Source organism: Danio rerio, chromosome 22 (genome assembly GCF_052040795.2).
Source record: "Danio rerio strain M-AB ecotype USA chromosome 22, GRCz13ab, whole genome shotgun sequence".
NCBI classification, from domain to species: domain Eukaryota; kingdom Metazoa; phylum Chordata; class Actinopteri; order Cypriniformes; family Danionidae; genus Danio; species Danio rerio.
In genome coordinates, this window is record NC_141042.1 from 9,699,024 (window position 1) to 9,721,666 (window position 22,643).

At 35.9% G+C, this 22,643-nt stretch overlaps 2 protein-coding genes across 5 annotated transcripts in view; one reads left to right on the forward strand and one right to left on the reverse strand.

Annotated features, from left to right (window-relative positions):
• The window catches only part of LOC147838394 (uncharacterized), a 900,722-nt gene that overhangs the window by 847,190 nt on the left and 30,889 nt on the right, over positions 1–22,643 (reverse strand). The window lies entirely within an intron of this gene.
• The window catches only part of LOC147838413 (uncharacterized), a 48,412-nt gene that overhangs the window by 14,726 nt on the left and 11,043 nt on the right, over positions 1–22,643 (forward strand). For 2 of the 4 annotated variants that reach the window (XR_015521401.1, XR_015521400.1), the window contains exons 13-30: positions 105–278; positions 420–593; positions 712–882; positions 1,830–2,003; positions 2,142–2,312; positions 2,396–2,566; positions 2,832–3,002; positions 3,198–3,368; positions 3,465–3,638; positions 3,789–3,962; positions 4,556–4,729; positions 4,944–5,114; positions 5,539–5,712; positions 6,067–6,231; positions 6,952–7,125; positions 7,270–7,443; positions 9,714–9,887; positions 10,017–10,187. Coding sequence is in view for 2 of the 4 variants with exons in the window: in XM_087303298.1 (XP_087159424.1) it covers positions 105–278; positions 420–593; positions 712–882; positions 1,830–2,003; positions 2,142–2,312; positions 2,396–2,566; positions 2,832–3,002; positions 3,198–3,368; positions 3,465–3,638; positions 3,789–3,962; positions 4,556–4,729; positions 4,944–5,114; positions 5,539–5,712; positions 6,067–6,231; positions 6,952–7,125; positions 7,270–7,443; positions 9,714–9,887; positions 10,017–10,187; positions 10,673–10,843; positions 10,940–11,113; positions 12,568–12,738; positions 13,622–13,792; positions 14,119–14,289; positions 14,431–14,595; positions 18,646–18,819; positions 18,960–19,133; positions 19,959–20,129; positions 20,237–20,410; positions 22,411–22,584 (4,992 nt within the window). In the remaining 2 variants the exon portion in view is untranslated. Of the gene's footprint in view, positions 1–104; positions 279–400; positions 594–711; positions 883–1,829; positions 2,004–2,141; positions 2,313–2,395; positions 2,567–2,831; positions 3,003–3,197; positions 3,369–3,464; positions 3,639–3,788; positions 3,963–4,555; positions 4,730–4,943; positions 5,115–5,538; positions 5,713–6,066; positions 6,232–6,951; positions 7,126–7,269; positions 7,444–9,713; positions 9,888–10,016; positions 10,188–10,672; positions 10,844–10,939; positions 11,114–12,567; positions 12,739–13,621; positions 13,793–14,118; positions 14,290–14,430; positions 14,596–18,645; positions 18,820–18,959; positions 19,134–19,958; positions 20,130–20,236; positions 20,411–22,410; positions 22,585–22,643 lie in introns of those variants that run through there. The other 2 variants (XM_087303298.1, XM_087303299.1) reach the window with 2 other exon arrangements.

Consider the following 22,643-nt stretch of genomic DNA (forward strand, 5'->3'; position numbering starts at 1 on the left):
TAAGTAATCTAAGATTTTAGAAGTTTTTAATTTGTTGTCTTTTTCTGATTTCCACCAATTCTTCTCATCAATATAAATTAAAGAAATTAATATTTTTTCTTTAGTCTTTCAGATTGCAGTATCACAGAAGAAGGTTATAAAGCTCTGGCTTCAGCTCTGACATCAAACCCATCATACCTGATAGAGCTGGATCTCAGAGGAAATGATCCTGGACAATCAGGAGTGAAGGAGCTCACTGAGTTACTACTGGATGAACGCTGTAGCTTAAAAATCATCAGGTGATAAAATTGCAACTTATGTAAAATAAACAGTTTGAATGTAGATGTGAGGTTCAAATTGTTTAGTTTAGATTAGGAAATAAAGCAAACACACCAATTAAATTGTGAGAAATATATTAAAAAAAAAAATACTTCTTGCAGGTTTCTGAAAAGTCCTGCTGCACAGGAGTCATGTGATTTTCTCACTGAAGTTCTGGATGTAAATCCATTATTACTGACAGAACTGGATCTGAGTGAAGATAAATTAGGAGATCTGGATGGAGAGAAAATCTCTGCTTTTTTGATGGACCCTCATAGCAAAGTGGAGAAAATCAAGTGAGTCAACATGATTTATCCATTAAAACTTCTAGTGTGTGAGTAGATATGCAGAGCTGTTGATCTTTTGTGGGTTAAATATATGCTGTATATTAAATAGTGCCGTTATTGTGTTTAGGCTGAATAATTGTAAGCTGCTTGAGAAAAGCTCATCAGTTTTAGCAACAGTTCTCTCCTCCAAAACCATCCTGAAAGAGCTGAACCTGAACAACAGTCGTCTGCTGGACTCCAGAGTCAGAGAGATCTGTGAGGGACTGAAGAATCCTGTGTGTGAGCTGGAGATACTCAAGTCAGTACATTTGATTATAAAACAAACTAAAATGAGTATTGTGCATTGGCTTATGATGGGATTCTTTACGTTTTTGAACCCAGTTCCTTTCAGAAATAGAGTATATTTAGGCTAGATCATTGTTTTTCCGTTAAGGAATGCAGGAGCCTTGTCCTATCTTGATGATCTGGTCATTTGCACACCTTCTCAGTGCCAGACAGAGATTGATATGAACATGCTGGTGTCTCATTTGGAGAGATTAGTGTCTAAAATGAACCAGACTAAGAGCTTTCTGACTCCCTCACAGTAGATCATTTACTTGCATCTTGTGATGCCCAAACACTATCAATAATTTCTTTAATGCAACTGCAGAAACACAGATGATTCAGGCCCCGTTTACACTAAAGTGTTTTAGTTTTAAAACTCAAAAGTTTTGCTACGGTTATGCCTTCCATTCACATTACACCAGAGTTTTCGAGCCCCAAAAATGGAGCGTTTTGAAAACACTAAAGAGGCCATTTTGGTTTTAAAACGCTGCTGCTCTGTGTTTGTGTAAATGGGAAAATAGAGACATCTAAAAATAGAGGAATCTGCAGACATTCACCGATTGGAAGTTTTCCCTCAATATTAAGCATACAAAGTTTACACCGTTTAAAAACTAAAACGTGTTAGTGTAAATGAGGCCTCAGTGTTTTGGCTTTCACCATTGATGTTTGCATTACACTGGATTTGAGGTTTAATTTACTAGAACTTAAAAGCTTTGACACAATCTAAATGGAGAAAAAAGCACTATAGAGATAAAAATGAATTGAATAAGGGGATTTCAAAAGTGGACACTTTCAATCACCGCAGAGCCTCATCTTTCTGCTTCTCTAAGCTGTGATGTAGTTTCATGGTTTGTTGTTGTGCACTAATGAATGAAATTGAATTGCAAAGTTAATTTACATTGCTGTTTTTACTGTTTGTAGGCTTTCAGACTGCAGTATCAGTGAAGAAGGTTATAAAGCTCTGGCTTCAGCTCTGAGATCAAACCCTTCACACCTGATAGAGCTGGATCTCAGAGGAAATGATCCTGGACAATCAGGAGTGAAGGAGCTCACTGATTTACAGCAGGATCCACACTGTACACTGAACACACTGAGGTGAGACAAGGAATCATTTCATAAATAAATTATGCATATGAATTAGTAAGAAAAATACTGCTAATGAATTATTCTGTGCGATTTGTTCTTGCATTTTGAGTTTCAAGAATTAAAATAAATTCTATTTCATGTCTGAAGGTTTTTGAGTCCTGCTGCTGATGAAGGCTGTCAGTTTGTGACTGGAATTGTGGGTAAAAACCCGTTACTCCTGAAAGAACTGAATCTGAGTGATCGTGAACTAGGAGACACACGAGTGAATCAACTCTCTGCTCTGCTGCAGGATAAACACTGTAAACTCAACACACTCATGTGAGTGTTCATTCTCAATAATCACTGTTTGAATTGCTGGCATCACTGTTTGTAATTTCTTCCTCTCCTGTTCATTATTTTAGTCTTAGTAAATGTGGTGTAACAGTGGAAAGCTGTTCAGCTCTGGCTACAATCCTGAGATCAGAGACCAGTCTAAAAGAGCTTGACATGAGCAACAATAATCTGCAGGATTCAGGAGTGAAGAAACTCCAGAGTGGATTAAAAAACACAAACTGCACACTGGAAAAACTCAGGTGAGTTTATTGAAGATTAAAAAAAGAATAATCATAACATTTTTTGTAACACGATTTTGCTAAACTGATTATAATGAAGACACACGTGCACACACACATACACACGCACACGCACGTACACACACACGACTTAGACTTGTAGTCTTAGTAACTTAAATTTATCATACCAATAATATACTGCTACTCTCAGATGACTTGAATCCATTCTATTATCTTCACGTGTAAGTCACTTGTATATATATAATTCTCAATTTTCTCTATCTAGTCTTTCAGACTGCAGCATCAGTGAAGAAGGTTATACAGCTCTGGCTTCAGCTCTGAGATCAAACCCTTCACACCTGATAGAGCTGGATCTCAGAGGAAATGATCCTGGACCATCAGGAGTGAAGGAGCTCACTGAGTTACTGAAACCAGACTATACACTTAAAACACTGAGGTGAGACTGAATGAATTAATACAAAATAAATGATATGCAGGCAATTTATTGATTATTATATTGTTTCACTAATGTAGTCTGCTGCACACATAAAGCATTTCACACATGTACTGTATTCATTAGACTTTGCTTTTTATCATTATTCTCTTTATACTTAAGACTTTGATGAATCCTACTTCATCGTCTCTCCTGCAGGTTTTTGAGTGATGATGCAGATGAAGCATGTAAACATCTGAAAAAAGTTCTGGGTGGAAACCTGTTACTCTTGAGAGAGCTGAATCTGAGTAAACGTGATCTTGGACCATCAGGATTGGAGAAACTTGCTGCTGTACTGAAAGATAAACACTGTAAACTCAACACACTGATGTAAGTTCTAATAACGCTTTCAGTGAATTTGCTGCTGGTGTGTGTTATGCTGAATAACATCTGACTTTAACTGTAAATATGTTTCTTTGAACACAGTCTGAATAACAGCACTATCTCAGAAGAAGATTGTCGTGTTTTGGCTGAAGCTTTTAATTCAAACCCATCAAATCTGACAGAGCTGAATTTGAGTGGGACTAAACTCACAAACTCAGGAATGAAGAGCTTCAACACTCTGTTTCAAAACCAACAGTGCAGACTGGAAAAGCTGAAGTAAGTGTTTATTCAGCCAGTGTGTAAAACAAAGGCAAACTACTTACTGTAATAAATAAAATATATATTATGTAATTTTCATATTGGATGCTTAAAAATTGACAAAATTGTTTACAGTTATGTTTTATAGCTTTTGTCTCTCTTCTACAGGTTCAGCAGCATGTGTATCACAGCAGAAGGTTGTGCTGCTTTGGCTTCAGCATTTAACTCAAATCCTTCACACCTGATAGAGCTCAATCTCAGTGAGAATAAACTAGAAGACTCAGGAGTAACAGAAATGTCCAGTCTACTGGCAAACTCGCAGTGCATGCTGAAGATACTCGGGTAAGGTTTCTTAATTTAAATATGAAAATGCATTATTTATTATTATTATTGTTTTTTTATCAGTATTAAAAATGTTATGCTATCCTTTTTTGGAAAATGAAAAAAGATTTTTTATGGAATATGTTTGTTTTTCATAATTGCTTTATAATTGTTTTTTTTTTTTCATTTAGATCTTGTTCATTCTGAATAATTATTTAATAAAGAATAATTATTTTTAAGGTGACCATACTGTCATACAGAGTCCAATGATTATACAAAGACATATAGAAACTCTAATTCTAGTTAAAATGTAAAGAAGAAATAGGGAAAAATATAAGCTAAGAATCAGAATCAAATTAAAAAGTCGCTAAAGATTGTCACCCCTAGTGAGCAGTGTTTATTATTAATATGTGGAAGTGTGCCATAGAGAACAACATCGGTGGAAAAAACACAATCAGAGTCTAAATGTGTGCAAAGCGTGATGGGATGTTTAGTCCGGGTGAATGGCTAGAAAGGTATAGAGTGCCCTCTAGTGTGTCTGGTGGGCAACATAGCTAGTGACCATGACAGTAGAGTATTCTTTGTTTCTTTATTTGTTTCATTTTGTATTCTAGTCTTTCAGACTGCAGTATCAGTGAAGAAGGTTATAAAGCTCTGGCTTCAGCTCTGAGATCAAACCCTTCACACCTGATAGAGCTGGATCTCAGAGGAAATGATCCTGGACAATCAGGAGTGAAGGAGCTCACTGAGTTACTGCAGCATCCACACTGTACACTGAAGACACTGAGGTGAAACATGAGGAAATATTTCTTAAATAAATGATGCATATTGATTATTAAGAGAAATACTGTTAATAAGCAATACACAATTATAGGCTGGTAAATTATTCATTTTTATTTTGCTATTAAAAAAATATATTATTTTACGTAACTCAAATGATATCTTCTGTTACATGAACTTTAAAGAAATTAACTAACTCTTGAATTGTTTTCTGCTCTTCAGGTTTTTGAGTCCTGCTGCTGATGAAGGCTGTCAGTTTGTGACTGGAATTGTGGGTAAAAACCCATTACTCCTGAAAGAACTGAATCTGAGTGATCATGAACTAGGAGACACACGAGTGAATCAACTCTCTGCTCTACTGCAGGATAAACACTGTAGAGTCAACACAATAATGTGAGTATTGCACATTGTTTTCAAAAGTATAAAAATATTGTATATTATTGTAATAAAACATTTTTTTAATAAAATCACTAATTGGTGCCATCTTGTGACTGAATATTGTATGATGCAATTGTTTACATTTTTCTTCCTTCAAGCTTTGTCTATTTAAAGAGTTGATCAATTATTACAGCACATATTATTGTTTTATGTTCAATCTATTTTATTTATTTTTCGCTTGTAGAATAAAGCGCTTCAGTCTTATTTAAAAGCTGCTGAACAGTCCACCTGGCTTTATTCTCAGATAACATCTACCTTGATGAACATTATTACCCTTTGTCTAATGAAAAACTATTATAAAGGTGCAACTATAATTCCTTTTGTATACTTGTGTGTTATATCTGAAAATGTTTCCTCTCTTTGTTTTCTTTCTCTCCAGGCTGAATAATAACAGGATTACAGCAGAAGGTTGTGCTGCTTTGACTTCTGCATTTAACTTAAACCCTTCACACCTGATAGAGCTCAATCTGAGTGGGAATAAACTAGGAGACTCAGGAGTAGAGAAGATCTGTCCTCTGCTGGAGAATACACAATGCCGATTAGAGAAACTGAGGTATGTATTATTATTTTCGTATATTTTCACATTAGTATAGTGAACAAAATTATTTAAATGACTCTTTAATTATGTTGGCTGAAAATAAATATACATTTTTAAATAATATGATGGTTAATAAATAATGATGGGATTTACATTTTGAATGTACTGATCATTCAACATGTTAGGTTAATATTGTATTTTCCCTAAATATGGCATTGTTTTCATGCATATATATTGTGTGGCTAAATATTGTCTAAACTGATTTATAAAAAGCATATTGACCTTTATTTTTGCAAAGCTTTATTTGTGTGATTATTTTGTTTATTTAATATTTAACATGCAGAACTAAACCGCTTATTTCATATACAGTCTTTCAGACTGCAGTATCAGTGAAGAAGGTTATAAAGCTCTGGCTTCAGCTCTGAGATCAAACCCTTCACACCTGATAGAGCTGGATCTCAGAGGAAATGATCCTGGACAATCAGGAGTGAAGGAGCTCACTGACTTACTGCAGAGTAGAAGCTGTAAATTCAGGTAATTTACAAACTTAAAAAAGCACTTGGAACAAAATGTTTGATGCTCTTCAATGTAACCTCAGTATCAATCAACCTTTACTTTTTTCAATTCTCTTTAAATGAAACGTAACATACAATAAGCATGATCAGAATCAAAAGAAATGTGTATTTATATACAGTACTGTAAGCTAAAAACTTTGTATTAACAGTTTGGCAGATCTGTTTACTATTAACACAATTGTTATACAGAAATTTAATCCATAAGCAATATTTTCCATAAAGCTGGGTTGTACAGATCAAAAGTAAGTGTGTGTGTTTGTGTGTGTGTGTGTGTGTGTGTGTGTGTGTGTGTGTGTGTGTGTGTGTGTGTGTGGTTCTAGAAGACAGAAATTAACACAGATACTTACATTTTGTGTGTCTGCATTTGTATAATGCACTTGTCTGGATGGTTGTTAAAGAATGTCCAGGGTAAATCCTTAAACGGCTGTTACAACAACATTTTTCAGCCTTTTAAAATGATAGTTTGAGGTTTTAATGTAAAATCTAAAAAGAATGTTAAAATTGGTTCACTGGGGACAAAGACATGCATCTCACATACCTGTAAAACCATAACCAAACATAAACCATATATTGGGAAAAAACTCTGCTTTCTGAGATTAGTCTGTAATGAAGATTAGAGAAGCAAAAGACATATCATTGTAAAATGACTAAATTCACAATTCTCACCCGCTTCTGGCAGGTTTCTGAAGAGTTCTGCTGCACAGGAAGCATGCGAGTATCTTACTAATGTTCTGGGTATAAGTCCATTGTTACTGACAGAACTGGATCTGAGTAAAGTTAAATTAGGAGATCTGGACTGGGAGAAACTCTCTGCTCTTCTGATGGACTCTCATAGCAAAGTGGAGAAAATCAAGTGAGTGAACATAAATTTATGCACAATAACTTTCCTGATTGTTTTTTTTTAAAGCCTGTCAGTTATATGTACTCTATAAACATTCATACTATTGAACTGATATGTTGAATGCTGAATATTAAATAATGCTGTGTTTGTGTTTAGGGTGAATAACTGTGAAAAGCTGACAGAGAAAAGCTGTTCAGTTCTAGCTGCAGTTCTCTCCTCCAAAACCATCCTGAAAGAGATGAACCTGAACAACAGTCGTCTGCTGTACTCAGGAGTCAGAAGAATCTGTGAGGGACTGAAGAATCCTGTGTGTGAACTGAAAATACTCAAGTCAGTACATTTCAATAGCAGATACACTGATTGCAACAGCAATAACAGGAATAATATTTATTGGATGTGTTCAGCTTTAAAAGAACATTTAGAGAGTGGCTACTTCACCTAATTGGAAATAGCGATAGCTGATATGACAACATCGATTATTTCATAGCAATCTACACTACTTGCAGTTTACATTTCATCATACACAAGCACTTTTGAATCAAATCCAGGTTTTACTGATGTCACAGTTAGGTTAGAAATTAAACTCTGGTTTGCACTAGGCAGTCAAAAAAAAACATTAAAGCTGTAGTGGATACATTTTAATTTACAACAGCTTATTCTACTGCTCACTGATACCTTTTATAGACCACTGTAGCTCACAAAAATTTCTTCTGAGACGGAAGAGAGTAGTCGCTTATACAAAGGAAGTTTTCTGACAAATGTAAACTGATAAATTAGTTCTGTCATTGTCTGATTTCATCTGCGTGGATCATGTTTAGCTTTTTTTGCCACTACATATCAGTTAATTCTGTTTAGGGTATTAGTACACTAAAGCAGGCTGTCAGGGTACTGTAGTTGTCATGGTTTAGATTTGTAGAATAGGCTGGCATGCAGTTGCAAAGCTACTTAAAAGTCAGTAAAATGTCATTTGTAGGGCTGAAGTGTTGGCAAATACTAAGCACATCGTCTACTTGGAGTCTATTGATAATAAAAGTTGGTATAGTTGCACACCTAGAATGTCCGACAAGCTATTTGTCTGCCTGCACCAGATGCAACACAACAGAAATATCAAATAAATGATATCCAAATAACCCATACCATCCAAATGAAATGGTATGGGTTATAATTCAATTAATACATATTAAACCTCTTTAGGATTATTAAAATTACATGCCGAGTGACTGATATTAGTTGATTTGCACAGTCAAAGTTCTAATTTAGTTTTGCGTTCTGTGGATGAACGTCGCCTCGTGGTTCCATCCCAAAGAGGGAAGAAATCACTTTCCCGAGCTCTCGCGTTCAATCTGCCCAGTTGGTGGAATGAACTCCCTAACTGCATCAGAACGGCAGAGTCACTTACTGTCTTCAAGAAACGACTAAAAACTCAACTATTTAGTCTCCACTTCACTTCCTAATCTACAATTGCCTCTCTGTATATACCACTAACTGTACTCAAAAAAAATTTAAAAATTACTGATGCTTTCCTTCTTAGACTTTACACACCTGAAACTTGCCTATATTCATTGTTGCTCTTATAGTTGTGTAAATTGCTTCCTTGTCCTCATTTATAAGTCGTTTTGGATAAGCGTCTGCTAAATGACTAAATGTAAATGTAAATATCAAAGTTCTAATTTAGTTTTGCTAGTTATTTTATTTTCAAGATCTGTCAAAAATGTCTGCTTCAAAAAAAAAAAAGAAGATCTGCTGCTGCTTTTAGTATGGCAATAAATGTCTTGTAAAATGGTATTTAAACGTATATTAGTAGCGGTTAAACACTAAATAAAGCACATAATCAGCACCTGAGGTGATCTTTGTCATAGTAGTTTATGCTCTATTCGGTTCCAGTGTTGCAGAAACTTTGCATATCACTGTTGCAGCATCACATCATGTGTTGTTAGGACATGTTGTTATGTGGTCCACTGAACTAGTAGACATACAGCTGCATCTCAGTAAATTAAAATATCAATGAAAAGTTTATTTATTTCAGTAATAAAATTCAAAAAGTGAAACTTATATCAGTCTGTGTGTAACAAATCTACATAATATATATGTCAAGTGTTTCTTTTAATTTGAATGATTATTGGCTACAGCTAAGAATAACCCAAAATTTAGCATCTCAGACAATTAGATAATCACTAAAGACCAACACAGAAATGATGGACTACTGAATGTATGAACATGTGCAGCACACAACACTTGGTCAGAGCTCTTCTGTGTTGTTGGGTCTGGTGTCTCACGTCTAACTCTTAACAACACCACATATAATCTCTGAGGTTTAGACCAGGCCCAAGTAAATACAGGCATATCATGATGCTTAAACCAGGTGTTAGTACTTTTGGCAGTTGTGGGCAGGTAATTCTAATTTATTGAGATGCACCTGGTTATAACAATAGATGTCAGTAGTTTCCAGCCATGTTCACAAAGGCCCCTCAGCACTGCACATTTTGCATGTCTCCTTAATCATGTTTAATCGTGTTTAATCTTAATCGTGTTTGTGTTTGTGTTTGTACAGAAGTCTCAACTCTGATGTTCATTTTAATATGAGTATTTATGATTGTTAGTCTTTCAGACTGCAGTATTACAGAAGAAGGTTATAAAGCTCTGGCTTCAGCTCTGAGATCAAACCCTTCACACCTGATAGAGCTGGATCTCAGAGGAAATGATCCTGGACAATCAGGAGTGAAGGAGCTCACTGAGTTACTGCAGGATCCACACTGTACACTGAAGACACTGAGGTGAGGGACCTGTCACTTCAAGTACACTAGTTTTAAAAGATAAATAACATTTAAAAATTAAAGCTTTTAAGTTACTAAAATAAATCTCCATATGTCATGTAATGCCAGAGTACCTCTTCTCTTTTTCAGGTGCTTTAGTTCTGCTGCTGATGAAGCCTGTCAGCTTGTGACTGGAATTGTGGGTAAAAACCCATTACTCCTGACAGAACTGAATCTGAGTGATCATAAAATAGGAGACAAACGAGTGAATCAACTCTTTACTCTACTGCAGGATAAACACTGTCAGATCCACACACTCATGTGAGTATTGTTTTTTCTTTTAATTTGTTTGTTGATTCATTTATTTTGTTGTCATTTTATTTATTTTCGTTTAATGTAAAGCTTCACTAAACACATGAGGCAATATGATCCTCAATGATCGTTTGACAGTTTGGTTTTCTCACTAACATTTAAGACAAATAAAAATTTTGATTTTATCATTTCTCAAACAACATTCTGCACATCTCATGACATTTAAATACTTTATTTTTTCAACATTCTAAGTCAAATAAATGAAAATTGATCATATAAAAACAGTATATTTACAAAGGCTTTACCTTTGTTTTTTTAAACATAAATCAGTATTTTCACATTTTCCTGCAAAAGCTGAGATCTCAGCTCATGCAGAATAGGCTCACTTTCTTACAGAAATCAAGATATAAAAACAGTAATATAGAGTATGTCAATGAATATTTGTATCAAGAAATTGTCAATGTACATTCTCCCTCTCCTGTTTAATATTTTAGTCTGCGAAAATGTGGTCTAACAAAGGAAAGCTGTTCAGCTCTGGCTACAGTCCTGAAATCAAACTCCAGTCTGAAAGAGCTTGACATGAGCAACAATAATCTGCAGGATTCAGGAGTGAAGAAACTCCAGAGCAGATTAGAAAATACAAACTGTACACTGGAGAAACTCAGGTGAGTGTAGAAAACCACTGTTTGATTTTTTTCTTAATTCAAAAATTCTATAAATCAAATAGTACATTTGGATTATTATAAAAAAATTTCCTCTAGTCTTTCAGGCTGCAGAATCACAGAAGAAGGTTATAAAGCTCTGGCTTCAGCTCTGAGATCAAACCCTTCACATCTGATAGAGCTGGATCTCAGAGGAAATGATCCTGGACAATCAGGAGTGAAGGAGCTCACTGACTTACTGCAGGATCCACACTGTACACTGAAGACACTGAGGTGAGACAATGAATTATGCAATAAACAAAAGATAAATAATGCAAAATGATTACAATTAAATTCAATTATTATTTCATTAACTTTAGTGCAACAATACATGTGTAGCTTATCTTACATTAAAGGGTCACGAAACACCAAAACACATTTTTTGAGCTGTTGACAGTCGTGTATGTGTCCCACACTGCTAAAAACACTATTAGGACACCTATATTTCACTAAAAAGTGTAAATTGGTTGTTTTTGCGTTATTACAAACAAATTCGTACTTCCTGTTTGAAACGAATTTTTGAAGCTGCGTCACGGTCATGACACAATAGCGTGTATTCCAGCGTGCAGACTGGACGTCTGTACCAGAGTGAGTCTTATTACGTCTTACAGTGTGATGCATTAATGCATGAGTAAGGCTTGGTTCAAACCAATCAGCGCGCTCTATTGTGCAACTTCATTAATATTCGTTACTATCACCGTGTTTTCAGGACAGAGACGCCACGTTGTGTTGGCAAAACAAGCGTGAAGTGTTGCTTTTAAAGTTTGCTGCAGTTAAGTTTCGTTTTCATTTTCTCTCTGTGAGAGCTCAGAGTCACGTGTGGATTAACAGTGTACGCGACGCTCGACAACAATAACTTATGTGTCTAAGGAGGATTATTGTTTACCTGAGAGCTGTTCTCATCTGCAAACGCTGAGTTCTGGATTCGTTTGTAGTCTTCTCTTCATAAAGACGCGGCTCTAGTTGCTGGTGATTGTCCTGTCTCTACAGATTTGGTAAGTGATCGACCAGTGCTCTTTGTTTATTCAGTTTGTTCGTATCTAACAAACTATTGCACAGAGTATAAAGACGTTAGCACCACAACCAAACTTTAACCTCGTGTAGGGTTTTTACCGCATTTAGTGACAGGAATAACACACGCGGCTTTCTGACACTACCTGCCGTGTGCATCTAAGTTTCCGGGAAATGCGGAGAGTTTTTTTCTCTCATTCGCCGTGCAGTATAAAACATTGCATGAAAAATACACGCTTAGAGCAGCTCCTCGAATCAAATATCTCGTGTGTCGCGAGGGGCATGAATGAATACCCTGAATGAAAGAGCCAAACTGCAGTTAAAGTCCACCATTTAATAATTTGGCAAATAATTCGACTACAAATGTCCATGTAGGTTAAACACCATCATTTTCTCCTGTATGTGTGTGTGTGTGTGTGTGTGTGTATTTTGACTCTGAAACTCGCGCGTGCCCAAATAGACACTCCCACACCATCCCACTTTTCTTCCTCCGACACTCCCCCCTAAACAGAGCTGGACACGCCCACTTTTCTGACTTTTTCCAAAGTAGAGGTGTGAAAACACCCTGCTGAAACGAGGGGGTTTCGTGACCCTTTAATTTCAGGGTAAAATAAAAATGGCACCGGATTTTACCAAGTTTAGCTGAACTGACCCCTGCTTGATCTTCTCTTCTCAAGGTGTTTTAGTCCTGCTGTAGATGACGCCTGTCAGTCTTTGTCTAAAATCGTGGGTTTCAATCCCTTGTTTCAGAATAAGATCAGTTTGAGTGGATATAAGCTTGACCTTAAAAAAGTGAAGCATTTTGCAACTCTACTGCAGGAAAAACACTGTCACATCAAGGAACTTCAGTGAGTATTTTGCTAAATATTAAAATGTCCATTTCAGCATTACAGTATTGCACTTTATATTAAACTTCACCAACTGCTGGGTGCTAACATTTAAAGTAATTATTGAAACAAACAATGCGCTTAATGTTGATACATGTAATTATAATATACTTTTATTTGAAAAGATATAATTATATCTGTAATTTAACCTACCTTTTAACTCAGCCCAAAATCAAAAATGCTAAACCTGTTGTGATGGAGAGACATAATGACAGGGGCTGGATCCAAATTCAGTCTTAAAATGTGAATAGTCAGAAAGGCAAGGATCAATACTTTTGTAATACAGGCAAAAGGGCGGCAGACAGGTGGCAGCAGAAGGTTGTGCTGCTTTGCGCATATAAATCCAACCTGATTAGGCTGCTTCTGAGTAGAAATAAACTAGGTGATTCAGGAACTAAGAATATCTGTCATCTGTTAAAAATGCACAATGCAGAATAAAGAAACTGAAGTTAGTATTTTTATCTATGTGTATTTCTACGTTCAAATGCATATTTGAGTGCAATATCTGTCACGACAAGCTGAACTTATCATTACCATTTTCTGTTAACCTCTAGGAGTTTCTTTTTAAATTAAACACAAATGAAGATATTTTGCTTGAATGTTGTATAACAGTAGCCATTGCCTTTCATAGTAGGAAAAGGTATGCTATGGAAATAAATGTTTGCTGGTTGTCATACTTCAAAAAAATAAAAGGGGAAAGGCAGGGAATGATGACAAAAGTTAATTTTTTTGGGTGAAATATCCTATTAAGCAGATGTCATTAATAACTGTAATAATCTGTAAGGTGAGATTTATTTAGCATTGGCAAGTCATTGCTTGTAATAAAAGCTTTTTTCATTTGCAGACTGTTAAACTGCAGTATCAATGAAGAAGGTTATAAAGCTCTGGCTTCAGCTCTGAGATCAAACCCTTCACACCTGATAGAGCTGGATCTCAGAGGAAATGATCCTGGACAATCAGGAGTGAAGGAGCTCACTGAGTTACTGCAGCATCCACACTGTACACTGACCATCAGGTGATAAAATATTTAATATATTAAATACATTTATCTAAAGATGTGCAATAACAGAACAGTGGTAGAGGTGTGTCATGTCATATACAATAATTCAGCCAGCTATTATGCAATCATCCACCGGATAGTAATTCAAGTCTATTGTGAAGGGTAAAATTAACAAAAAAAAAAAAATTTGTCAAATTCAGAAGATAAAAAACTAGAGATGGGGCAAAAGGTTTGTTATTTGTGTTCTTAATTGCATGCCATAGATTTTATTTTGATTAATTTAGGATGCAAAAAGACATTTACTAGGAGTATCATTTACTTTAAAATTCTATTTTCTGTAGGTTGTTGAGTCCAGCTGCACAAGAAGCATGTGACTATCTTACTAAAGTTCTGGGTATAAGTCCATTATTACTGACAGAACTGGATCTGAATGAAGATAAATTAGGAGATCTGGACTGGAAGAAACTCTCTGCTCTTCTGATGGACCCTCATAGCAAAGTGGAGAAAATCAAGTGAGTGAACATAAGTTATAGATTAGGGCATCTATGTTTATTATTTATAAAAGACTGTCAGTAATGGCCATAGATGAAGACCTGTTGATCTGATGTGTTAAATATGTTCTGATTAATAAATAATGCTGTTTTTGTGTTTAGGCTGAATAATTGTGAGCTGACAGAGAAAAGCTGCTCAGTTCTAACTACTGTTCTCTCCTCTAAAACCATCCTGAAAGAGATGAACCTGAACAACAGTCGTCTTCTGGACTCAGGAGTCAGAAAGATCTGTGAGGGAATAAAGAACTCTAAGCTTAAGATTTTAAAGTAAGTGCACTTCACCAGCAGATATACTGAATCAAAAACAATCAATCACTGAAATATTGTTATGTACAGTACCAAACCCTGGTAAAACGTACAAAATTATGTACTGTAGCTTTATTTAGAATCATCATAAAGGCAAGGTTCAACACAGGGTCAGACGGGAGCATGCAGGAAATCCAAATGGGTAGTGTCATAATTAACCTGTCTTTCCATAAATTTACCACAACCAGACCAGAGGTTTTCTATTCCAGAAGATAGACTTAATTTTTTCCCACCTTTGTGTATTCTTGTTTTAACTCTGACCATATTTAGATAAGTCTTTACTTAACTTAAAGGTCAAGTATATGTTTAGGGAGTCATGGTATTCTTGGCCCTGCACACTCTGCTTGCAAATGACCATCTCCCTATAGTTGTCCATAACTTGTTTTGAGCATCTTCATCATGTCATGCTGGTACAATAATTTGATATTATATCAGTCATTCTCCTGAATACCTCTTACAGATATAGCTTCATATGGGTATTTTACTATTTACAATCAGTGCTTTACATATATAATTATTCTACGGCACAGCTTCTCATAGTGCTGCTCTAGCACCTCTGTGGGCTTATCTTACACACCACAGCATGGTTCAGTTCTTCTCAAATTTACATGTTTGCTGCTGCACACTTTTAGAGAAAAAAACAAATCTTCAGTAATAAAAAAAAAAATAATAATACATTTTATTTATAACACACTTTTCTAACAACAAAGCACAGTAAAACAATAAAAAAACACAGTAAGAATAAAATATATCACAAAATAAAAACAGTCCCAAAAAGATGAGTTTTAAGTAGCTTCTTAAAACTGACCGAGAGACCAGCATTCCTAATGTTTGTGGGAACAGCATTCCACAGTTTGGGGGCACAGAAAGAGAACGCCCTACCTCTCATGGTGCTGAGCTTGCAGCGAGGTTGAAACAGCGTAGGACCCGAGGCAGAGCGTAGACAGCGAGAGGCAGAGGAAATGGATATCGGGTCACAAATGTAACCTTGAGCAGAACCATGAACCGCTTTATATGTTAAAATCAATGTCTTAAAATCAATATGAGACTTGACGGGCAGTCAGTGAAGCTGTTGGAGTACAGGAGTGATGTGAGAGAGATGATGTATGTGTCAATACACGTGCAGCAGAATTTGGATGTTTTGTAATATCTTGAGAGAATTAGCTGGTAACCCTCTGAACAGAGAAAACGTGAGACGTGATAAAAGCATGGGCAAGTCTTTCAGCATTAGACCTCAAGAGGAAAGCATGTAAGCGGGGTTTGTTTCGAAGATTATAAAAGGCCGTTTTAGTTACATGTTTAAAAAAAGGCTCCAGAATAAGGTGGGAGTCCAGGAGAACACCAAGATTACACACCTGCAGAGATGGTGATAAGACAGACCCATCAACTGTTAACTCAAATTCACTACACCTCTTGATGTTAGAAACCACCTAGTGCCAACTAATAAAATCTCTGTTTTTGAACTATTCAGTTTAAGATAATTATGTTGCATCCAAGCTTTAATTTGAGTTAAGCAAGCGTTAAGCGATTACATTGACGCCGGTGAATTGGGAGAAGTGTTAATATAGATCTGTGTGTCATCGGCATAACAATGATATCTAATCCCAAATTTTTGCAGGATTTGACCAAGAGGCAACATATAAGTACGAAAGAAAAAATTGACCAAGTACTGACCCTTGGGGGCCACCATGACATGACAGAACAGTATGCGATCTGTGACCCCCACCTCCCACATAGATAAACTGTGACATCCAGAAAGATAGGATTTGAACCAATTTAGCACAATCCCATCCACACAAACCCAGTAATGAACTCTCTCCAAAAGTATGCTATGAGAAATTGTATCCAAAGCTGCGGTTAAGTCTAAAAATACTAAAATACCACAAGCCCCTGAATCAGCAATCAGGAGAAGGTCATTAAAGACCTTAACTAAAGCAGTTTTCATGCTATGTCCTGATCTAAAACCCGACTGAAATGCATCAAACAGCGTTTGCTTGCAGGTGTTCTTGCAGCCACCCGCTCAAGAACCTTTAATATTAGTAAGATAATTAGTCAGATCAGAGGAGTCACTGCCAGGCTTTTTTTAAAATCGGTGTAACAGCAGCAGTTTTCAGAGCAGTTTCAATAAAACCAGTGCAAAGTGAAGCATTTACAAGAGTGGTAATATGGGGCACGAACAGTTCTTCAGAACAGAATTTGGTAAAAGGCAGACAGTAGACAATAAACAGGTTATTGGTCGAGGCAGGTGGCATAACAAACAGAAACAATAAAACGAACTTGGGACAAATCACAGTAGACAATCCAAGAAACACTTATGTGATGCTCACATAAGATAGTGTGTGTGGTGTATAAATACTCCATGAATCAGTCCTGATCAGCTTAAGCTGTGGGAAATGTATAATTCAGTTCAGTAGTCCGGGTGAATGACATGGGCTGCGTCCGAAATTGCATACTTCCATACTATACAGTACGCTAAAATCAGAATGCGAGCCGAGTAGTATGTCCAAATTCATAGAATTTGAAAATCAGTATGCGAGAAGTACCCGGATGACTTACTACTTCCTGCGAGATTCTGGAGTGCGCATCCCATGCACGCTGCACTATCCCATGATGCCCCATAAGATAATTCATGAATGGAAGTAAAGCGACGCAACTGACACAGGTAGGTCATGTGACCATGACAAAAAGGCGGATGTAGTTTGTCCGAATTCCATTCATACTTTTCACATTCATGCTGTATAGAACGTACTTTTCTAACAGCCGAGTAGTACGTTTAAATTCAAATGCAGTACCAACTGAATAGTAGGCAGTTTCGGATGCAGCCAGGGAGTGTTCTCCAGCAGTTCGCAATGGCAACACTGCTGGTAATCATAACGGGTAACAAGGGGCAAACATATGTTTACACCACTTATTTTTATAAGTACAAAAACATATATTTGTTGTGTGAAAAAATCTTTACCCCTTACTGATTTCTTTCTCTTTTTTGCATGTTTGTCACACTTTGTTTCAGATAATCAAACAAATTGACAACCCTTTCATTATGTTTGTGACTGTTTTTGCCACATTGACTATCATTATAATGACATTTTTTTTATTTCAAAACCTTGACATTATATAGGCATGCATTCTTGATTGTTGGTGGTTTTTCTTTTTGGGAAGAGGTAGAAGGTGTAATTAATTGGCATGACATTTTGCCTGTGTTTTTTGTTGTGTGCCCACACCAAGTCTTTATTTATCTAATTTCACTAACCTAAATTTTTTTCATGTTCTTTCTGAGTAACGTCTGTAGGTAAATTAAGTTGATCCCATCTGTGACAACAATAGACTAATTTCCATCCATTTATTCCCGTTTTTTTAACAAAGTAAATGTGTGAGGAAAAACATTTGTGACATTTTCCATCTGCAACCTGTTTCCATCTAACTAGTCTTTTACAGATAAACTGGTGTGCGTGATGATGTCATGACTGATTTATCACATAGGCTTTAGTTTTCTCTTGAGCCGTTTCCATACATAATTTTGTTTAAATAGCAAATTATTCCCAATCCCATGGGTCTTTTTTCCATTCACCATTTGGGTTTTTGACTAATCAGTTTGGGTGAATGCATACAATTATTTCAAGCATTCAAATAAGCTTCGAGCTTTAATTTAACTAGTGTATCAATGTATTAGCTAATGAAGCTGAAATTACACTAAAGGTATATTGTTGCAACATGTTTGCAAAACTCAGATTGAAAATCCAATATTTATGACTAATCAATATCAAAACAAACAAAATAAAAAATTATATATGTAAGATATTAATTGTTTCACCAACTTGGTTGCAATTCCAAACCCCTATTAGTAAGTGTGTAATAATAAAAAGATTATCCATTAAATATAAACTGAACATTTGTCATTTCTCAAACTATTAGAATCTTAAATGAAGCGTTTTAGAGCAGAGTTGTATTGTTTTGTCTATACATATAGAATATTCATTATTATTGTGCAGTAACGGTTTTTCTTTCCTCTAGTCTTTCAGACTGCAGTATCAGTGGAGAAGGTTATAAAGCTCTGGCTTCAGCTCTGAGATCAAACCCTTCACACCTGATAGAGCTGGATCTCAGAGGAAATGATCCTGGACATGTTGGAGTGAAGGAGCTCACTGAGTTACTATGTGATCAACGATGCTCCCTTACAAAACTGAGGTGGGTGTCTTTAATTGGATTTTTGCTATTTTTAAGCAATTAAAGCATTGAACCATTTTTTCTCGTTGTGTATTTTTCCTTACCATTGGATATCTGCAATATAATTTTCTGAAATGGTAATGTATCTTTTTTGCTTTTAGCTTGTTTCAAAATCCTGATGCAGATGAAGCCTTTCAGTTTATGACTGGAGTTATGAGAGAAAACCCATTACTCCTGAAAGAACTGAACCTGAGTGGTCGTCAACTAGGAAACAAGCGAGTGAATCAACTCTCTGCTCTACTGCAGGATAAACACTGTACACTCAACAAACTCATGTAAGTATTGTTTATCTATCACTGCACATTTAAATTATCTTGAGGAAAGGAAGGGAAATATGTAGGGATCAAAACACACTAACTGTCAGTATTGCAGTATGCTGACAACAGGTGCTTTAGGGTGCTTTCACACCTGTGAATCGATTCAGTTGTTCCAAAACAGAGATTACAAATGTTACATTGCTGCTCTTTGCTTTTGGAGTGGTTCGCTTTCACATTGCAAAGTTTCTAATCGGACCAAAAGAGCTAAAACAAGTCACGTGCGAGTATACTCTCCTCACATTGGTCAGAGTGTCAGGGTTTATTTTGCAGCGTCCCGCTAAGCTGTCAGAAGAGGTGGTGGTTTGATGGTGATTGACAAGGTGCGCGAGCGCGCGACGTGTCTGAGTAAAGATGCGGTGGGGAGGGGTGAGAAGGGTGCCTATTTGCCTATTTGAGGAGCGGGAGGGAGACGCAAGATTACCGGGAGATCATCACTCGTTTGCGGGCATCCGGAGACTCGCAAAACTTCCCGCCATGCTCATAATTCTCTCTTCATATAGCCGTATGCCTATTACATATCCATAAAACACTGTGAAATAACCGCGCTCAGATCGGATCGCTTTCTCACTGTAATCGAACCGCTCCAGGGTTCGTTTCAATCGAGCCGAGACCACCTCATTCAAGCGATCTCGGAGCGATTACTTTGGCGCGGAACAGAGCGCGATTGCCCTGTTCACATATGCCAAACGAACCGCGCTAACTGGGCAATCGAGACACGTTCCGAAACAAAAGTGTAGGTGTTAAAGCACCCTTAGACTGATATTCACATTTTCATTATTTTAGGCTGCGTGGTTGTGGTCTAACAGAGGAAAGCTGTTCAGCTCTGGCTACAGCCCTGAGTTCAGACAGCACTCTGAAAGAGCTTGACATGAGCAACAATAATCTGCAGGATTCAGGAGTAAAGAAACTCCAGAGCGGATTAGAAACTACAAACTGCACACTGGAGAAACTCAGGTCAGTGTAATGTACCACTGTTTGATTGTTTCCGAATTCAAAAATTCTATGAATCACATAGCACAATTGAATTATTGATAATTTCAACTTTTAAACTTTCTCTCTAGCCTTTCAGACTGCAGTATCAGTGAAGAAGGTTATAAAGCTCTGGCTTCAGCTCTGAGATCAAACCCTTCACATCTGATAGAGCTGGATCTCAGAGGAAATTATCCTGGACAATCAGGAGTGAAGGAGCTCACTGACTTACTGCAGGATCCACGATGTACACTGAAGACACTGAGGTGAGACATGAGGAAATACAAAATGGATGACCTGTAGACTACTGTAATTATTCCTACCTAATATCGATTTAAGTTATACAATTTTTTGCATCTTAGTGTACTGTGGTGTTTGTAACATATTATTACCATGAAATTAAAAGGTTTTATGTGTATTATGAGCAGTTTTGAGATGTTAAGCTCTAAAGATTTGCATACCATATAATAATATCACAAAATTATATGGTTAGCAAGCTTCTTTAACACATAAAGATTGCTAGAAAAACAACGAAGACATTTTTTCAGTATTTCTGAAAATACTTTCTCTTGTAGAGAAAGTCTTATTTGTTTTATTTTGGATAGAATGAAGCAGTTAAATAAAATAGCATGTAGATCTGGTTATATCCTCGGGTGCTGCCGTTAATCTGCAGGGCTGGTAATCAAAAACAGGCTGCATGATATTTCATTATTGGTGGGTCAAGTGTGGATAAGATCAATTATTGATTATGCAAATTTAAAAAAAAAACTTTTTCTAAAATATGGTGTTTTAAGCAATTTTATCTTGACAGACTGACACAAATATGCAGACTCTCATTTTAAAAACTTGTGCATCACAAGATTGTAAAGCCTGTCTTGCTTATTCAAATTTATTGATTAAATAATTCAATTGTAACTGACCAGCAATGGGTGATTTTGTAATTATCAGTGAAAACAGTTTAAAATAGGCTATACTCTGAAACTGAATATTTCACTTAAAAATATATAAATATATATATTATAAATTTTTTAACAACAAAGTTTTTTTTTTTTATAGCATAGGCTATAGCAGACTTGTTTTGAAGCACTTATCCTCAAATGTAATACATTCTGACTGACAAGACTGACCAACAGAAAATACATTAAAATTAAGATACAAATTATAACAAACGAAATTTGTTTCAAAAATATATTTTTTCCAAGAAAAATATAGTAAGTTTAAATGTGCAGGTCAAAAACAGCTAAGAATTTGACCAATGCTTGACTGTAATTCATTATTCATTATTGTAAGTCATTATTTTAAAGATTTTTCCTCAGTGCTGATGTGCTTTCATTTTCTCCATCACTCTCACAGTGAGTTCAGGCAAGGTACTGTTTAAGAAGTAAATTGTCCACAATTTAGTTTGCCTGCATCAAATGGGAAGGAAAATATACATTTTAAATACATTTAATACAAAGGCTTTTTATTTTACCGGTGAAGAGGGACAACAGTGGTATTACTGGTAGTGGTTATAATTATTTAATATTTCAAAGAAAATATCTTTTTACAAAGAAAACATACGTTTAACAACAACAGATCCTATCAATGTTGAATGCCCCTAAACAATGTAGCCTAGTTGACAGCAAGCATCAAGTGTTAATTGAGATTGTGTGGTTTTTCATATACAGTATATAGGTCTGTTCTTTATAAATCTTTAAGGGACACCATGCGGAGACCGAAGTGATGTTCACCTTTAATGAGGCACTTTTATTTAGCCTGTAGCCTACTAAACAATTATTTAGATTTTTTACATATATTGTTCAAATTTCTTCAATTTTTTTTATATTTATAGTTTATATATAAAACAAAACGCTAGCTTGTTTCGCGGTTATCGTTAGGAAAGCATCATCTTGCATATTCGGTTTATTCTTCAACAGCTTAGATTGGTCAATTATGTATTTTATAAAGGGATTGTTTATAAGGACTAAGCTATTAATAACTGTAATTCTCTGAATAGAAAAGGCTTGAGTGGTTTGTTATAATATATCAAATAATTTAAAACTTCATGATGGAGTGGTGATTAATATTTGAATCTGTCATTCATTTATATGATCATCGATGACAGGATTTTGTGGAAATTGACTTTCTTAATATATATAAGTTTATATAAGAAAAATTGTTAATTGTCATTGTTAATTGGTAAAATTGTTAATTGTTAAAAGCATGTCTTATCATTTTATTTTAAGGAAATGGACAATAAATTCTGATTTGTTCTTCTAACTTGCAGGTTTTTAAGAAGTACTGCTGCTGATGAAGGCTGTCAGTTTGTGACTGGAATTGTGGGTAAAAACCCGTTACTACTGACAGAACTGAATCTGAGTGATCATGAACTAGGAGACACACGAGTGAATCAACTCTCTGCTCTACTGCAGGATAAACACTGTACACTCAACACACTCAAGTGAGTATTACACAGTTTATTACGAGGGAGGACAATGTTTTTTCAGGTGGTCAGTCAAT